Raw genomic sequence first — 18137 nt, forward strand, 5'->3', positions numbered from 1 at the left:
AATTTTTAAGGATTTTTGAAAATTTTCTAAAGAATTTTTTTTATTTTTTCCTTGGATTTATTTCATTTTTTTCACGGATGTTTTGGGGATTTTTGGCTGGAATTTTCGGGATTTTTTAGGAAATTCTCCAAGGAATTTTTTGGATTTTTTCGGTGCTTTTTTTGTGATTATTTTTGGGGGTTTTTTTCATTTTTTCCCGGATTTTTTGGGGATTTTTGACTGGAAATTCTGGGATTTTTTGGGAATTCTCACCTGTGGAATATTTGGAAGCTCTCCCGCAGCCTCCTGAGCTCGGCCCTCTCCCTTTTCCTGCCCCACAAATTCAGGGATTCCCAAGGGAATTTCAGGGAATTTTTGGGGGATTTTTCCAAGAAATTTTAAAGGAATTTTTTGTGATTTTTTCCACAGAATTTTTAGGGATTTTTGAACATTTTCCAAAGAATTTTTTTGTATTTTTTCTAAGGAATTTTTTTTATTTTTTAGCGTTATTTTTGTGGATTTTTTTTTCATTTTTTCACAGATTTTTCTGGGATTTTTGGCTGAAATTTTTTAGAGTTTTTTTCCTTGGAATTTTAAAGGGTTTTTTCAAAGCCTTCAAGGATATTTTTTCAGAATTTTTTGGATTTTTTCCTTGAATTTTTCGGCGTTATTTTTGGGGATTTTTTTCATTTTTTTCCCAGATTTTTTGGGGATTTTTGAATAAAATTTTTGGGAATTTTTTTCCCATGGAATTTTCTGGGATTTTTGGGGATTTTTCCAAGGAATTTTCATGGAATTTTTGGTTTTTTTTTCCATGGAATTTTTAGGATTTTTTTTGAAACTTGTAAGGAATTTTTTTGGAATTTTTTTCCAATTTTCTTGATTTTTTCCTTGAATTTTTCAGGACTATTTTGGGATTTATTTTTTCCCGGATTTTTTCAAAATTTTTGGATAAAATTTTTGGGAATTTTTTTCCCATTGAATTTTTTGGGATTTTTCCAATGAATCTTAAAGGAATTTTTGGCTGTTTTTTCCATAGAATTCTTAGGGGTTTTTGAAAGTTTTCCAAGGAATTTTTTGGATTTTTTCCTCGCATTTTTTCATTTTTTTTACAGATTTTTTTGGGGATTTTTGGCTGGAATTTTTTGGATTTTTTAGGAAATTCTCCAAGGAATTTTTTGGATTTTTTCAGTGTTTTTTTGGTCGTTATTTTTGGGGATTTTTTTCATTTTTTCACGGATTTTTCCAGAATTTTTGGCTGGAATTTTTGGGTTTTTTAGGAATTTCAGGAATTCTCCCCTGTGGAATATTTGGAAGCTCTCCCTCAGCCTCCTGAGCTCGGCCCTCTCCCTTTTCCTGCCCCACAAATTCAGGGATTCCCAAGGGGATTTCATGGAATTTTTTGGGGATTTTTCCAAGAAATTTTAAAGGAATTTTTTGTGATTTTTTCCAAGGAATTTTTAGGGCTTTTTTTGAAATTTTTAAGGAATTTTTTTGGATTTTTTTTCCAATTTTCTTGTTTTTTTCCTTGAATTTTTCAGTACTATTTTGGGATTTTTTTAATTTTTACCCGGATTTTTTCAAAATTTTTGGATAAAATTTTTGGGAATTTTTTTCCCATTGAATTTTTTGGGATTTTTCCAATGAATCTTAAAGGAATTTTTGGCTGTTTTTTCCATAGAATTCTTAGGGGTTTTTGAAAGTTTTCCAAGGAATTTTTTGGATTTTTTCCTCGCATTTTTTCATTTTTTTTACAGATTTTTTTTGGGGATTTTTGGCTGGAATTTTTGGGATTTTTTAGGAAATTCTCCAAGGAATTTTTTGGATTTTTTCAGTGTTTTTTTGGTCGTTATTTTTGGGGATTTTTTTCATTTTTTCCCAGATTTTTTCAGAATTTTTGGCTGGAATTTTTGGGATTTTTTAGGAGTTTCAGGAATTCTCACCTGTGGAATATTTGGAAGCTCTCCCTCAGCCTCCTGAGCTCGGCCCTCTCCCTTTTCCTGCCCCACAAATTCAGATTTTCCGTCACCGAATCCAAATCCTGCGGGCTCAGATCCCCCCGGGCGCGGACGTGGAAGGAAAATTCCCCAAATTCCAGCGGGATCCCGGAGTTCCTGCAGGCTGAGATTCCCAAAAAATAAAAGTGAGGAATAGGTTGGGAAATTCCAGCAGAATTCCCAAAAAATGGACCCAAAAATCTCCCAGCATTCCCAAAATTCTCATAAAATTCCCATGGAAATCCCTCAAAATTCCCCCAAAATTCTCATAAAATTCCCAAGAATTTTCCCAAAATTCCCATGGAAATCCCTCAAAATTCCCCTGAAAAATCTCCAAAATTTTTCTTCATATCCCCCCAAAATTCTCATTAAATTCCCATGAAAATCTCTCAAAATTTCCATAATATCCCCCCAAAATTCCCAAGAATTTTCCCAAAATTCCCACGGAAATCCCTCAAAATTCCCCTGAATAATCCCCACAAATCCCCTCAATATCCCCCCAAAAATCTCATAAAATTCCCACAGAATTTTCCCAAAATTTCCCTGGAATTCTCTCAAAATTGGCCCAAAAATCTCCCAGTGTTGCCCCAAAATTCTCCCACGGAATTCCCTCAAAATTTCCCCCAAAATTCCCACTGAATTTTCCCAAAATTCCCATTGAAATCCTCTAAAGTTCTCCTGAAAATTCTCCAAAAATTCCCTTCATATCCCCCCAAAATTCTCATAAAATTCCCATAACATCTCCCCAAAATTCTCCCAAAAACCCCCCAAAAAATCTCATAAAATTTCCAAAAATTTCCCCAAAATTCCCCTGAAAAATCCCCACAAATTCTCTTAATATCTCTCCAAAATTCCCCCCAAAGTTCTCAAGGAATTTACTCCAAAATTCCCATGAAAATCTCTCAAAATTCCCCTGAAAAATCTCCAAAATTTCACTTAACATCCTCCCCAAATTCTCCCAAAAACCCCCTCAAATTGTCATAAAATTCCCAAAAATTTTCCCAAAATTCCCATGAAAATCCTTCAAAATTCCCCTGAAAAATTTCCAAAAATTCCCTTCATATCCCCCCAAAATTCTCATAAAATTCCCAAAATATCTCCCAGAAGTTCTCCCAAAAACCCCACAAAATTCTCATAAAATTCCCAAAAATTTTCCCAAAATTCCCCTGAAAAATCCCCACAAATTCCCTTCATATCTGTCCAAAATTCCCCCCAAAATTCTCACAAAATTCCCTCCAAAATTTCTAAGAAATTCCCCCAAAATTCCCATGGAAATCCCTCAAAATTCCCCTAAAAAATATCTCAAAATTCTCATTAAATTCCCAAGAATTTTCACAAAATTCCCATGGAATTCTCTGAAAATTGGCCCAAAAATCTCCCAGCATTGCCCCAAAATTCCTCCAAAATTCCCAAGAAAATCCCTCAAAATTCTCCTGAAAAACCTCCAAAATTTCTCTTAATATCCCACCAAAATTTCCCAAAATTTTCCCAAAATACTTATAAAATTCCCCAAAATTTTCCCAAAAATCCCATGGAAATCCCTCAAAATTCCCCTAAAAAATCCCCCAAATTTCCCTTCATATCCCCCCAGATTTCTCCCAAAATTCTCATAAAATTCCCAAAGAATTCCCTCCAAAATTCCCAAGAATTTTCCCAAAACTCCCATGGAAACCCCTCAGAATTGGCCCAAAATTCTCCCCAAATCACCCAAAAATTCTCATAAAATTCCCAAAAATTTCCCCAAAATTCCCATAAAAAATCTCCAAAAATTCCCTTCATATCCCCCCAAAATTCTCCCAACAACCCCACAAAATTCTCCCAGAATTTTCCCAAAATTCCCATGGAAATCCTCCAAAATTCCCCTGAAAAATCTCCCAAAATTCCCATAAAATTCCCACAGAATTCCCCCCAAATTCCGGCAAAATTCTCGCAAAATTGGCCCAAAAATCTCCCAGCGTTCCCCCAAAATTCCCTCCAAAATTCCCAAGAATTTTCCCAAAATTTCCCTGAAAAATCTCCCCAAATTCTCATAAAACTCCCACAGAATTTTCCCAAAATCCAATAGAAATCTCTCCAAATTCCCCTGAAAAACCTCCAAAAATTCTCTTGATATCCCCCCCAAATTCTCATAAAACTCACAAAAACTTTCCCAAAATTCCCCTGGAAACCCCTCAAAATTTACGTAAAAATTTCCAAAAGTTCCTTTAATATCCCCCCAAAATTCTCCCAAAATCTCCCCAAAATTCTCTTAAAATGCCCAAAATTTTCACAAAATTCCCATGGAAATCCTTCAAAATCTCCTCAGAAAGCTCCAAAAATTCCCTTCATTACCCCCAAAGCCCTCATAAAATTTCCACAAAAATCTCTCAAAATCCCTATAATATCACCCCAAAATTCTTCCAAAAACTCCACAAAATTCTCATAAAGTTCCCATGGAAATCCCTCCAAAATTCCCAAAAAATTCCCAAAAAAATTCCCAAAAGTTTCCCAAGAAAATTGTCAAAAATTCCCAAAAATACCCCCAAAAATTCCCAAAAAAATCCCAAAAATTCAAAAAAATTTTCCAAAAATCCCCAAAAATTCCAATATTTCCCAAAAAATTCCCCGAAAATTTCCCAATATTTGCAAAACAATTCCCCAAAAATTCCCCAAAAATCTCAAAAAACCCACTAAAAGTCCCAAAATATTCCCAAAAATTCTCCCAGAATTCCCCAAACTTTCTTCAATATTTCCTGAAAATTCCCCAAAATTCCCAAAAAAATCCCCCCAAAAATTCCCCAAAAATCTCTGAAAAATTCCCCAAAAATTCCCGAAAAAATTCCCAAAAATTTCCAAAAACTCCCCCCAAAATCCCCAAAAATCCAAAAGATTTCCCAAAAAATCCTCCAAAAATTCCCAAGAAATAGTTATAAATTTCCAAAAAAAAAACTCCAAAAAATTTCCAAATATTTAAAAATAATTCCAAAAAATCCCCAAAATTTGCCAAAAATTCCCAAAAAAACCCCAAAATTTAAAAAAAATTTCCAAAAATTCCCCAAAAATCCCCAAAAAATTTCCCAAATATCCCCAAAAATTCCAATATTTCCCAAAAAATTCCCAACAATTTCCCAAAATTTCCCAAAAAAATTCCCAAAATTTCCCAAAAATCTCAAAAAATCCACTAAAAGTCCCAAAATATTCCCAAAAATTCTCCCAGAATTCCCCAAACTGTCTTCAATATTTTCTGAACATCCCCCAAGATTCCCAAAAACTTTCCCAAAAAATTCCCAAAAAAATCTCTGAAAAATTCCCCAAAAATTCCCCAAAAATTCCCAAAAAAATTCCCAAGAATTTCAAAAAACTCCCCCCAAAAATCCAAAAAATTTCCCAAAAAATCCTCCAAAAATTCCCAAAATATAGTTATAAATTTCAAAAAAAAAACTCCAAAAAATTTCCAAATATTTAAAAATAATTCCAAAAAAAATCCCCAAAATTTGCCAAAAATTCCCCAAAAAACCTCCCAAAAATTCCCCAATAAACTCTGAAAAAATTCCCAAAAAATTCCCCAAAAATTCCTAAAAATTTTCCAAATTTCCCCAAAAATTCCCATTTTTACCGTGTTTGATGGATTCCCTGACCCTGTGGAATTCCCAGCCCATGGCGTCGCTGAGGGCGACGGCGTCGAATTCCAGAGATCCTGAAATTCCCAAATTTCCTGAAATTCCCGGAATTCCCGGAGTTCCCGAGGAGCCCTGGGACAGCAGGAACGCCAGGGGAGGGCACCTGGAAAAAAATCAACAAAAATTCCAGTTTTTTGCAAAATTTTTTCCAATTTTTTCTCATTTTTTTAACTGAAAATTTTGCAATTTTTTCCCAATTTTCCACCAAATTTTCTTCAAAATTTCCCAATCTTACCCCAAAAATTTTCCCTAAAATTTCCCAATTTTTACATTAAAACTTTCCCTAAGATGTCAAAAAACATTCATCAATTTTATCCCAAAAATTTCAAAAAAATTTTCCAATTTTACCCCAAATTTTTCCCCAAAATTTCTCTATTTTTACATTAAAACTTTCCCTAAAATAGCAAAAAACAATCCCCGATTTTACCCCAAAAATTCCAAAAAAATTTTTCAATTTTATCCCAAAATTTCCCCCAAAATTTTACAATTTTTACATTAAAATTTCCCTAAAATTTCAAAAAAGCAATTCCCAATATTACCCCAAAATTTCCAAATAATTTCTGAATTTTACCCCAAAATTTATCCCAAGTTTTCCCAATTATACCCCAAAAACTTCCCAATTTTACCCCAAAATTTCCACAAAGTTTTAAAAAAAATTCCCAAATTTACCCAAAAATTTTCCCCACATTTCCCCGAAGTTTTCCCCACATTTTCCAAATAAATTCCTAATTTCTACCCCAAAATTTTCTCCAAAATTTCTAAAAAAGTTTCCCAATTTAACCCCAAAATTTCCAAAAAAATTCCAAAAAGTTTCCCATTTTTACCTCAAAAATTTCCCCAAAATTTCCAAAAAAATTTCCCAATTTTACCCTAAAATTTTCCCCATATTTTCCAAAAAAGTTCCCAGTTTTATCCCACCCAAGATTTTGAAAACAATTTCCAATTTCACCCCAAAACGTCCCCACAATTTCTCCACGAATTCCAAATTTTTTTCCATAAATTTTCCCCCAAATTTCCCAATTTTTACCCCCAATTCCCCCCCAAAAATTCAAATTATTTTCCCTAAAATCCCCCTAAAAATTCAAAGTTTTTCCCCAAATTATTTTCCCCAAAATTTCCCAATTTTTACCCTAAAACTCCCCCAAAAAATTCAAATTATTTACCCCAAATTCCCCCCAAAAAATTCAAATTATTTTCTCTAAATTCCCCCTAAAAATTCAATTTTTTTTTCCAATTTCTTTTCCGAAATTTTCCTTTTTCCCAAGAATTTCCCAATTTTTACCCCAAATTCCCCCAAAAAATCAAAAATTTTTTCCGTAAAAATTCAATTTTTTTTCCGATTTTCTCCCTTTTTTCCAAACTTCTCCAAATTTTCCCCAGAAAATTCAAATTATTTTCCCTAAAAATCCCCCCAAAATTAAAATTTTTTCCCCAAAAGTCCCCCCAAAAATTCAAATTTTTTTCCCCAAATTTTGTTTTTCCCCCAAAATTTAAAAAAAATTTTTCAAAAAATTTTACCCATTTCCCCCCAAAGTTTCTCAATTTTACCCCAAAATTTTCCCCAAAATTTCCAAAAAGATTTCCCAATTTTACCTCAAAGTTTTCCCCAAAATTCCCCCACAAATTGCAAAATTTTTTCCCTAAACTTTCCCAAAAATTCCCATTTTTTTCCCCCTAAATTCCCACCAAAAAATTCAAATTTTTTTCCCTAATTTTCCTCTTTTTTTCCCCCCAAATTTCCCCCAAAAAATTCAAATTATTTTCCCTTAAATTCCCCCTAAAATTCAATTTTTTTCCCAAATTTTCTTATTTTTACCCCAAATTCCCCCAAAAAATTCAAATTATTTTCCCTAAAAATCCCCCTAAAAATCCAAATTTTTTCCAATTTTTCCCCCGTTTTTCCCCAAAATTTCCCAATTTTTACCTCAAATTTCCCCCCAAAAATTCAAATTATTTTCCCTAAAAATCCAATTTTTTCCCCCCAAAGTTTTCCCCAAAACTTCCAAAAAATTTTCCCAATTTTACCCTAAGATTTTCCCTACAAATTCCAAAATTTACTCCAATATCTCCTAAAAAACTCAAATTATTTTCAGCAAACGCCTCCTAAAAATTCCATTTTTTCCCCAAATTTTTTTTCCCCCAAAAGTTCCCAATTTTAACCCCAAATTTTCCCCTCAAAAATTCAAATATTTTTCCCAATTTTTCTTCTTTTTTCCTCAAAACGTCCCAATTTTCACCCAAATTACCCCCAGAAAATTCAAAGTTTTTTCCCCAAAATCCCCCCAAAAATTCAATTTTTTCCAAATCTTCCCCTTTTTTTTCCCCCAAAATTCCTCAATTTTATCCCAAAGTTTTCCCCAAAATTTCCAAAAATATTTCCCAACTTTACCCCAAAATTTCCCCAAATTTTCCCCGAATTTCCACAAAAATTTCCCAATTTTCCCCCAAAATTTTCCCCCAATTTTCCCCCAAGCTTTCCCAAAAATTTCCAATTTTTCCTCCAATTCCCCCCAAAAAATTCAATTTATTTTCCCCAAAAATTCAATTTATTTTCCCCAAATTTTCCTCTTTTTTTCCAAAAATTTCCCAATTTTTACCCCAAATTTCCCCTGGAAAATTCAAATTTTTTCCCCCAAAAAATCAACTTTTTTTTCCAAATTTCCCTCTTTTTCTCCCCCAAAATTTTCCAATTTTTCCCCCAAATTTCCCCCGGAAAATTCATATTTTTTTCCCCAAAAATTCAAATTTTGTTCCCAAATTTTCCTCTTTTTTTCCCCCAAAATTTCCTAGTTTTTACCCCAAATTCCCCCAAAAAATTCAAATTATTTTCCCCAAAATCCCCCAGAAAATTCAAATTTTTTTCCCCAGAAAATTCAAATTATTTTCCCTAAAATCCTCTAGAAAATTCAAGTTATTTTCCTAAATACCCCTTAAAAATTCAATTTTTTTCCCAAATTTTTTTCCCACATTTTCCTAATTTTTACCCCAAATTCCCCCAAAAAATTCAAATTATTTTCCCCAAAAAATTCAAATTATTTTTCCTAAAAATCCCCCCAAAAATCCAATTTTTGTCCGATTTTCTCCTTTTTTTTTTCCCAAACTCCTCCAAATTTTTCCTTTCACCCCCAGGACCTTTGGCCACCCCCAGAATTCCAGAAATTTTAGGAAAATTTTCGGAATGTTGGGAATTCTCACCGAGCAGCCGCGTCCTGGATTGACCCCGGGCGGCTCCGGAGGCGGCACCGGGACAGGACCGGGGGCAGGAGCTGCAGGAAATCCCCCGGGAGCTGCTCCAAGAGGGTCAGAAGGGTCTCAATTCCTAAAAAATAAAATATTTGGGGGAAAAATCAGAAATTTGGGGAATTCAGCAAAAAAAATGGAGAATTTTGGTGAAAAAATGGAGAAAATCGGTGAAAAAATGGGGAAATTAGGGGCAAAAATGTAAAAAAAAATTGAATTTTTTGAGGAGAAAAATGGAAAAAAATGGGAAAAAATTTGGATTTTTTGGGGGTAAAAATTTGGAATTTTTGGGGAAAAAAATTCAGGAATTGGAAGGGAAAAATAAGAAAAAATTGGGAAAAAATTTGGAATTTTTGGGGAAAAAATTTGGATTTTTTTGGGAAAAGTTGGGGGAAAATTCAGGAATTGAAGGAAAAAAATGAGAAAAAAATTCGGATTTTTTGGGGTAAGTTTGGGGTAAAAATTGGGAAATTTGGGCAAAATTTTGGGTAAAAAATGCAAAAAAAATCAAATTTTTGGGGGGAAATTTGTGGAAAAATGGGAAAAAATTTGGATTTTTTGGGGAAAAAATTCAGGAATTAAAGTGTAAAAAAAATGCAAAGAAAATCGAATTTTTTGAGGGAAAAAATGGAAAAAAAAAATTGGAAAAAATTTGGATTTTTTGCAGAAAAAATTTGGTAAAAATTTGGATTTTTGGGGAAAAAAATTGGATTTTTTTGGGGAAAAAATTTGGATTTTTTGGGGAAAGTTGGGGGAAAAAAATCAGGAATTGAAGGGGAAAAATAAGAAACAAATTTGGAATTTTTGGGGTAAAAATTGGGAAATTTGGGCAAAATTTTGGGGGAAAAATCAGAAAATGAACTGGAAAATTTGGTGCAAATTGGGGCAATGAGAATTGCTGGGACAGGACAGGGTCAGAAGGGTCTCAATTCCTAAAAAATCAAAATATTTGGGGGAAAACTCAGAAATTTTGGGAATTCAGCAAAAAAAAATGGAGAATTTCAGTGAAAAAATGGAGAAAATCGGTGAAAAAATGGGGAAATTAGGGGGAAAAATGGAAAAAAAAATTGAATTTTTTTGAGAAATTTTGGGGGAATTTTGGGGGAAAAAATTGGATTTTTGGGGGTAAAAATTTGGGTTTTTTAGGGAAAAAATTCGGATTTTTTGGGGAAAAAAAATTCAGGAATTGAAGGGTAAAAAATGCAAAAAAAATCGAATTTTTTGGGGAAAAAAATAAAAAAAATTGGCAGAAAATTTGGATTTTTTACAGAAAAAGTTTGGTAAAAATTTGGATTTTTTACAGAAAAAATTTGGAATTTTTGGGGAAAAAAAATTGGAATTTTTGGGGTAAGTTTGGGGTAAAAATTGGGAAATTTGGGCAAAATTTTGGGTAAAAATTGCAAAAAAAATCGAATTTTTTGGGGGAAATTTGGAGGAAAAAATGGTAAAAAATTTGGATTTTTTGGGGAAAAAGTTCAGGAATTGAAGGAGAAAAATAAGAAAAAAAATTGGAATTTTTGGGGTAAAAATTGGGAAAATTGGGGGAAAATTTTGGGTGAAAATTTGGGGAAAAATCAGAAATTAAACTGGAAAATTTGGTGCAAATTGGGGCAATGAGGAATTGCTGGGACAGGACAGGGTCAGAAGGGTCTCAATTCCTAAAAAATTAAAATATTTGGGGTGAAAAATTCAAAATTTGGGGAATTCAGCAAAAAAAATAGAGAATTTTGGTGAAAAAATGGAGAAAATCGGTGAAAAAATGGGGAAATTAGGGGCAAAAATGCAAAAAAAATCGAATTTTTTGGGGGAAAAGTGAAAAAAAAATCGAATTTTTTTGGGAAACAAAAATGAAAAAGATTTGGAAAAAAATCGGATTTTTTGTGGGGAAAATAATTGGAATTTTTGGGGAAAAAAACTCAGGAATTGAAAAAGAAAAACAAGAAAAAAAATTGGAATTTTTGGGGTAAAAATTCAGGAACTGAAGAGGAAAAATGAGAAAAAAAATTGGAATATTAGGGGTGAAAATTGGGCAAAATTTTGGGTGGAAAAATGGGGAATTTTGATAAAAAAATCGGGAATTTATGGACAAAAATGTAAAAAAATTTGAACTTTTGGGGGGGAAAAAATGAAAAAAAAAATCGAACTTTTGGGGGAAAATTTGGGGAAAAAAAATGGGAAAAAATTTGGATTTTTTGGGGGAAAAAATTTGGATTTTTGGGGGAAAGAATTCAGGAATTGAAGGGGAAAAATTGAGAAAAAATTTGGAATTTTTGGGGGTAAGTTTGGGGTAAAAATTGGGAAATTTGGGGAAAATTTTGGGTAAAAAATGCAAAAAAAATCGAATTTTTGGGGGGAAATTTGGGGAAAAAATCGGGAAAAAATTTGGATTTTTTGGGGGAAAAAATCAGGAATTGAAGGGTAAAAAAAGAGAAAAAATTTGGGTTTTTTGGGGAAAAAATTTGGCAAAAATTTGGGTTTTTTGGGGAAAAAATTTGGATTTTTTTTGGGGAAAAAATTCAGGAATTGAAGGGGTGAAGTGAGAAAAAAATAGGAATTTTTGGGGAAAAAAAATTGGCAAAAATTTGGATTTTTTGGGGAAAAAAATTTGGATTTTTTTTGGGGAAAAGAATCAGGAATTGAAAGGAAAAAATGAGAAAAAAATTGGTATTTTTGGGGAAAAAATTTGGCAGAAATTTGGATTTTTTTGGGGAAAAAATTTGGATTTTTGGGGGAAAAGAATCAGGAATTGAAGGGGAAAAAAAGGGAAAAAAAATTGGAATTTTTGGGGTAAAAATTGGGAAATTTGGGCAAAATTATGGGGGAAAATTTGGGGAAATCAGAAAATGAACTGGGAAATTTGGTGCAAATTGGGGGCAATGAGGAATTGCTGGGACAGGACAGGGTCAGAAGGGTCTCAATTCCTAAAAAAATCAAAATATTTGGGGGAAAAATTCAAAATTTGGGGAATTCAGCAAAAAAATTGGAGAATTTTGGTGAAAAAATGAAGAAAATTGGTGAAAAAATGGGGAAATTAGGGGCAAAAATGCAAAAAAAATTGAATTTTTTGGGTGAAATTTGGGGAAAAAATGTAGATTTCTTGGGGAAAAAATTCAGGAATTGAAGTGAAAAAAAATGCAAAAAAATCGAATTTTTTGGGGGGAAAAATGAAAAAAAATTGGGAAAATTTGGATTTTTTTGGGGGAAAAAATTCAAGAATTGAAGGGGAAAAAATGAGGGAAAAAAAATTGGAATTTTTGGGGTAAGTTTGGGGTAAAAATTGGGAAATTTGGGCAAAATTTTGGGTAAAAAATGCAAAAAAAATCGAATTTTTGGGGGGAAAAAAATGAAAAAAAAATTGGAAACAATTTGGGTTTTTTGGGGAAAAAATTCAGGAATTGAAGGGGAAAAATGAGAAAAAAAATTGGAATTTTTGGGGTAAGTTTGGGGGTAAAAATTGGGAAAAAAAATTGGGAAAATTCTGGAAAATGGGATAAAAAATAAGGAAATTTTGGAGGAAAATTTTAAAAAATTGGAATAAAATTTGGATTTTTTGCAGAAAAATCTTGGTTAAAATTTGGTAAAAATTTGGATTTTTTTGGGGAAAAAAATTTGGATTTTTTTGGGGAAAAAGTTGGGGAAAAATCAGGAATTGAAGAGGAAAAATGAGAAAAAAATTTGGAATTTTTGGGGGTAAAAATTGGGAAATTTAGGCAAAATTTTTGGGGGAAAAATCAGAAAATGAACTGGAAAATTTGGTGCAAATTGGGGCAATGAGGAATTGCTGGGACAGGACAGGGTCAGAAGGGTCTCAATTCCTAAAAAATCAAAATATTTGGGAGAAAAATTCAAAATTTGGGGAATTCAGCAAAAAAAAGTGGAGAATTTGGGTGAAAAAATGGGGAAATTAGGGGCAAAAATGCAAAAAAAAATGGAATTTTTTGAGGGGAAAAATGGAAAAAAATTGGAAAAAATTTGGATTTTTTGGGGGTAAAAATTTGGGTTTTTTAGGGAAAAAATTCGGATTTTTTGGGGTAAAAATTCAGGAATTGAAGGGTAAAAAAATGCAAAAAAATTCGAATTTTTGGGGGAAATTTGGAGAAAAAATGGGGAAAAAATTTGGATTTTTTGGGGAAAAAATTCAGGAATTGAAGGGGTAAAGTGAGAAAAAGTTTGGAATTTTTGGGGAAAAAAATTGGCAAAATTTGGATTTTTTTGGGAAAAAAATTGGCTTATTTGGGGGAAAAGTTGGGGAAAAAATTCAGGAATTGAAGGGGAAAAATGAGAAAAAATTTGGAATTTTTGGGGTAAATTTGGGGTAAAAATTGGGAAATTTGGGGGAAAATTTTGGGTGAAAAAATGCAAAAAAAAAATTGAATTTTTGGGGGGAAATTTGGGGGAAAAAATGGGAAAAAATTTGGATTTTTTTGGGGAAAAAATTCAGGAATTGAAGGAGAAAAAATGAGAAAAAAATTTGGAATTTTTGGGGTAAAAATTTGGAAATTTGGGCAAAATTTTGGGAAAAAATCAGAAATAAACTGGAAAATTTGGTGCAAATTGGGGCAATGAGGAATTGCTGGGACAGGACAGGGTCAGAAGGGTTTCAATTCCTAAAAAATCAAAATATTTTGGGGGGAAAAATTCAAAATTTGGGGAATTCAGCAAAAAAAAAATGGAGAATTTTGGTGAAAAAATGGAGAAAATCAGTGAAAAAATGGGGGAAATTAGGGGGGCAAAAATGCAAAAAAATTTGAATTTTTGGGGGTAAAAAAGAGGAAAAAAAATTGGATTTTTTAGGAAAAAAATTTGGATTTTTTGGGGAAAAAAATTCAGGAATTGAAGGGGAAAAATGAGAAAAAAATTGGAATTTTTGGGGAAAAAATTGGGAAAAAAATTTGGATTTTTTGGGGAAAAAATCTGGATTTTTTTGGGGAAAAAATTCAGGAATTGAAGGAGTAAAGTGAGAAAAAATTTGGAATTTTTGGGGAAAAAAAGTGGCAAAAATTTGGATTTTTTGGGGAAAAAATTTGGCAAAAATTTGGGGTTTTTAGGGAAAAAATTCAGGAATTGAAGGGGAAAAATGAGAAAAAAAATTTGGATTTTTTGGGGGAAGTTTGGGGTAAAAATTGGGGAAAATTGGGGAAAATTTTGGGTAAAAAATGCAAAAAAAAAATCGAATTTTTGGGGGGAAATTTGGGGAAAAAATGGGAAAAAATTTGGATTTTTTTGGGGAAAAAATTCAGGAATTGAAAGGGAAAAATGAGAAAAAAATTTGGAATTTTTGGGGTAAGTTTGGGGTAAAAATTGGTAAATTTGGGCAAAATTTTGGGTGAAAAAATGGGGGAATTTTGGTGAAAAAATGGAGAAAATCAGTAAAAAAATGGGGAAATTAGGGGCAAAAATGCAAAAAAAATTGAATTTTTTAGGGAAATTTTGGGGGAATTTTGGGGAAAAAATTGGAATATTTAAAGGAAACTTGGGGGGAAAATGGGATTAAAAAATGGAGGAAATTTTGGGGAGAAATTTGGTAAAAAATTGGGAAAAATTTGGGGAAAAATTCAGGAGTTAAAGGGGGAAAAATTTGGGGAAAAAAATTTGGAATTTTTTGGGTAAGTTCAGGAAAAAATTTGGGGAAAATTGGATTTTTCTTGGTTATTTGTAGAAAAAATTGAGGGAAAAGTTGGATTTTTTGGGGGAAATTTCAGGGAAAAATGGGGAAAAAATGAAGGAAAAATGAGAGAAAAAAAGGAATTTTTAAAGGAATTAATGAAGGAAAAATGAGAGAAAAAGGGAATTAATTAAGGGAAAAATGACAGAAAAAAGGGAATTTTTAAGGAAATTAATTGAGGAAAAATGACAGAAAAAAGGGAACTAATTAATGAAAAAATGACAGAAAAAAGGGAATTTTCAAGGGAATTAATTAAAGGAAAAATGACAGAAAAAAGAGAAGTTTTAAAGGGAATTAATGAAGGAAAAAATGACAGAAAAAATGGAATTTTCAAAGGAATTAATTAAAGAAAAAATGACAAATAAAAGGGAATTGATGAAGCAAAAATGACAAAAAAAAAAGGAATTTTCAAGGGAATTAATTAAGGAAAAATGACAGAAAAAAGGGAAATAATGAAGGGGAAAAATGACAGAAAAAAAGGGAATTTTTAAGGGAATTGATTAAGGAAACATGACAGAAAAAAGGGAATTAATTAATGAAAAAATGACAGAAAAAATGGAATTTTCAATGGAATTTATTAAGGAAAAAATGACAGAAAAAGGGAATTAATTATAGAAAAAATGAGAGAAAAAAGGAAATTTTAAAAGGAATTAATGGAGGAAAAAAAAAGGGAATTAATTAATGAAAAAATGACAGAAAAAAGGAAATTAATTAAGGAAAAAATGACAGAAAAAATGGAATTTTCAAGGGAATTAATTGAAGGAAAAATGACAGAAAAAAAGCAAATTTTTAAAGGAATTAACTAAAGAAAAAATGACAAAAAAAGAGAATTAATTAATGAAAAAATGACAGAAAAAATGGAATTTTTAAGGAAATTAATTGAGGAAAAATGAAAGAAAAAAGGGAATTAAACGACAAAAAAAATGGAATTTTCAAGGGAATTTTTTGGGGAAAAAAAGGGAAAAAAGGGGGATTTTGGGAAAATGAAATTTTTGGGGATTTGGGAATTTGGAATTTTTAGAATTTTGGATAAATTTGGATTTTTACCCTCCTGCCTCAGGTCCAGGCTCTGCTCCAGCTCCTGCACGGGGAGGGCGCGCTCGTGGCCTTGGCACCTCCTGGGTGAAAATTCCTGCAAAAAAATAAATTAAAATAAAATTTTTTTATGATTAAAAATTAAAATTTTTTCAGTTTTTAATGGGATTTAAGGCTGGGAATTTTTCTGGATTTTTTTGGGAATTTTTTTGGGTGAAAATAAGGCCAAAATTCAAATTTTTTTGGAAAAAATCTCCTAAAATGCAGATTTTTTCTCATTAAAAATTCGAATTTTTTTCTCATTAAAAATTCAGATTTTTTTAGTGTTTAATGGGATTTAAGGCTGGGAATTTTTGGGAATTTTTTTGTGCAAAAAAAAAGCCCAAAATTCAAATTTTTTTTGCAAAAAATCCCCTAAAATTAAATTTTTTTCTCATTTAAAATTCAAATTTTTTCAGTGTTTAATGAGAATCAAAAGTGTGAATTTTTTGGATTTTTTTTTTGGTGTGAAAATAAGGCCAAACTTCAAATTTTTTACAAAAAATCCCCTAAAATTAAAATTTTTTTCATTAAAAATTCAAATTTTTTCAGTGTTTAATGGGAATCAAACGTGGGAATTTTTCAGGATTTTTTGGGAATTTTTGTGTGAAAATAAGGCCAAAATTCAAATTTTTTTGGGAAAAAAATCCCTAAAATTCCAATTTTTTCTCGTTAAAAATTCAAATTTTTTCAGTGTTTAATTGGAATCAAATGTGGGAATTTTTTTGGAAATTTTGGGAATTTTTCTGTGTGAAAATAGCCCAAAAATTCAAAATTTTTTTTGGAAAAAATGCCCTAAAATTTAAATTTTTTCTCATTAAAAATACAAATTTTTTCAGTGTTTAATGGGAATCAAACCTGGGAATATTCCTGGATTTTTTGGGATTTTTTCTGTGTGAAAATAAGGCCAAAATTCAATTTTTTTTTTGAAAAAATCCCTTAAAATTCCAATTTTTTCTCATTAAAAATTCCAATTTTTTCAGTATTTAATGGGAATCAAACCTGGGAATATTCCTGGATTTTTTGGGATTTTTTCTGTGTGAAAATAAGCCTAAAATTCAAATTTTTTTTGAAAAAAATCCCCTAAAATTTAAATTTTTCCCATTAAAAATTCAAATTTTTTCAGTGTTTAATGAAAATCAAATGTGGGAATTCTTTGGGAAATTTTGGGAATTTTTTTGTGTAAAAAATAAGGCCAAAATTCAAATTTTCATCAGAAAAAATCCCCTAAAATTCCAATTTTTCTCATTAAAAATTCGAATTATTTCAGTATTTAATGGGATTTAAGGCTGGGAATTTTTCGGGATTTTTTGGGATTTTTTCTGTGTGAAAATAAGCCCAAAATTCAATTTTTTTTTGGAAAAAATCCCTAGAAATTCCAATTTTTTCTCATTAAAAATTCGAATTTTTTCTCATTAAAAATTCAAATTTTTTCAGTGTTTAATGGGATTTAAGGCTGGGTTTTTTGGGAATTTTTTTGGGTGAAAATAAGGCTAAAATTCAAAATTTTTTTGAAAAAATCCCCTAAAATTTAAATATTTTCTTATTGAAAATTCGAATTTTTCAGTGTTTAATGGGAACCAAACGTGGGAATTTTTTTTTTATTTTTTGGGAATTTTTTTCTGTGAAAATAAGCCCAAAATTAAATTTTTTTTTCAGAAAAAATCCACTAAAATTCCAATTTTTTCTCATTAAAAATTCAAATTTTTTCAGTGTTTAATGGGATTTAAGGCTGGGAATTTTTCTGGATTTTTTGGGAATTTTTTTGTGTGAAAATAAGCCCAAAATTAAAAATTTTTAGGAAAAAAATCCCATAAAATTCCAATTTTTTCTCATTAAAAATTCGAATTTTTTCAGTGTTTAATGGGAATCAAATGTGGGAATTTTTCTGTGCGAAAGTAAGCCCAAAATTCAAATTTTTTCTGAAAAAATCCCCTAAAATTTCAATTTTTTTCTCATTAAAAACTAATTTTTTTTAGTTTTTAATGGGATTTAAGGCTGGGAATTTTTCTGGAATTTTTCTGTGTGAAAATAAGCCCAAAATTCAATTTTTTTTGGAAAAAATCCCCTAAAATTCCAATTTTTTCTCATTAAAAATTCAAATTTTTTCAGCGTTTAATGGGATTTAAGGCTGGGAATTATTCTGGATTTTTTGGGAATTTTTTTGTGTGAAAATAAACCCTAAATTCAAATTTTTTTACAAAAAATCCCCTAAAATTCAAATTTTTTTCATTAAAAATTCAAATTTTTTCAGTGTTTAATGGGATTAAAGGCTGGGAATTTTTCTGGATTTTTTTGGGAATTTTTTTGGGTGAAAATAAGGCCAAAATTCAATTTTTTTTGAAAAAAAATCCCCTAAAATTCCAATTTTTTCTCATTTAAAATTCAAATTTTTTCTCATTAAAAATTCAAATTTTTTCAGTGATTAATGGGAATCAAACGTGGGAATTTTTTTGGGTGAAAATAAGCCCAAAATTCAAATTACTTATGGAAAAAATCCTCTAAAATTCCAATTTTTTTTCA

At 31.0% G+C, this 18137-nt stretch overlaps 1 protein-coding gene across 1 annotated transcript in view; it reads right to left on the reverse strand.

The window, feature by feature from the left end:
• Positions 1-1886: 1886 nt before the first annotated feature.
• LOC141727683 (ATP-dependent DNA helicase Q4-like) overlaps positions 1887-18137 on the reverse strand; it is a 65904-nt gene continuing 49653 nt past the window's right edge. Inside the window, exons 15-18 of the mRNA XM_074533958.1 lie at positions 15588-15672; positions 8831-8954; positions 5572-5738; positions 1887-2100 (exon numbers count right to left, since the gene is read on the reverse strand). Coding sequence (XP_074390059.1) covers positions 1919-2100; positions 5572-5738; positions 8831-8954; positions 15588-15672 — 558 coding nt within the window. The 3' untranslated portion in view covers positions 1887-1918. The remainder of the gene's footprint in view (positions 2101-5571; positions 5739-8830; positions 8955-15587; positions 15673-18137) is intronic.

This window comes from Zonotrichia albicollis, unplaced genomic scaffold (genome assembly GCF_047830755.1).
Source record: "Zonotrichia albicollis isolate bZonAlb1 unplaced genomic scaffold, bZonAlb1.hap1 Scaffold_186, whole genome shotgun sequence".
Lineage (NCBI taxonomy): Eukaryota > Metazoa > Chordata > Aves > Passeriformes > Passerellidae > Zonotrichia > Zonotrichia albicollis.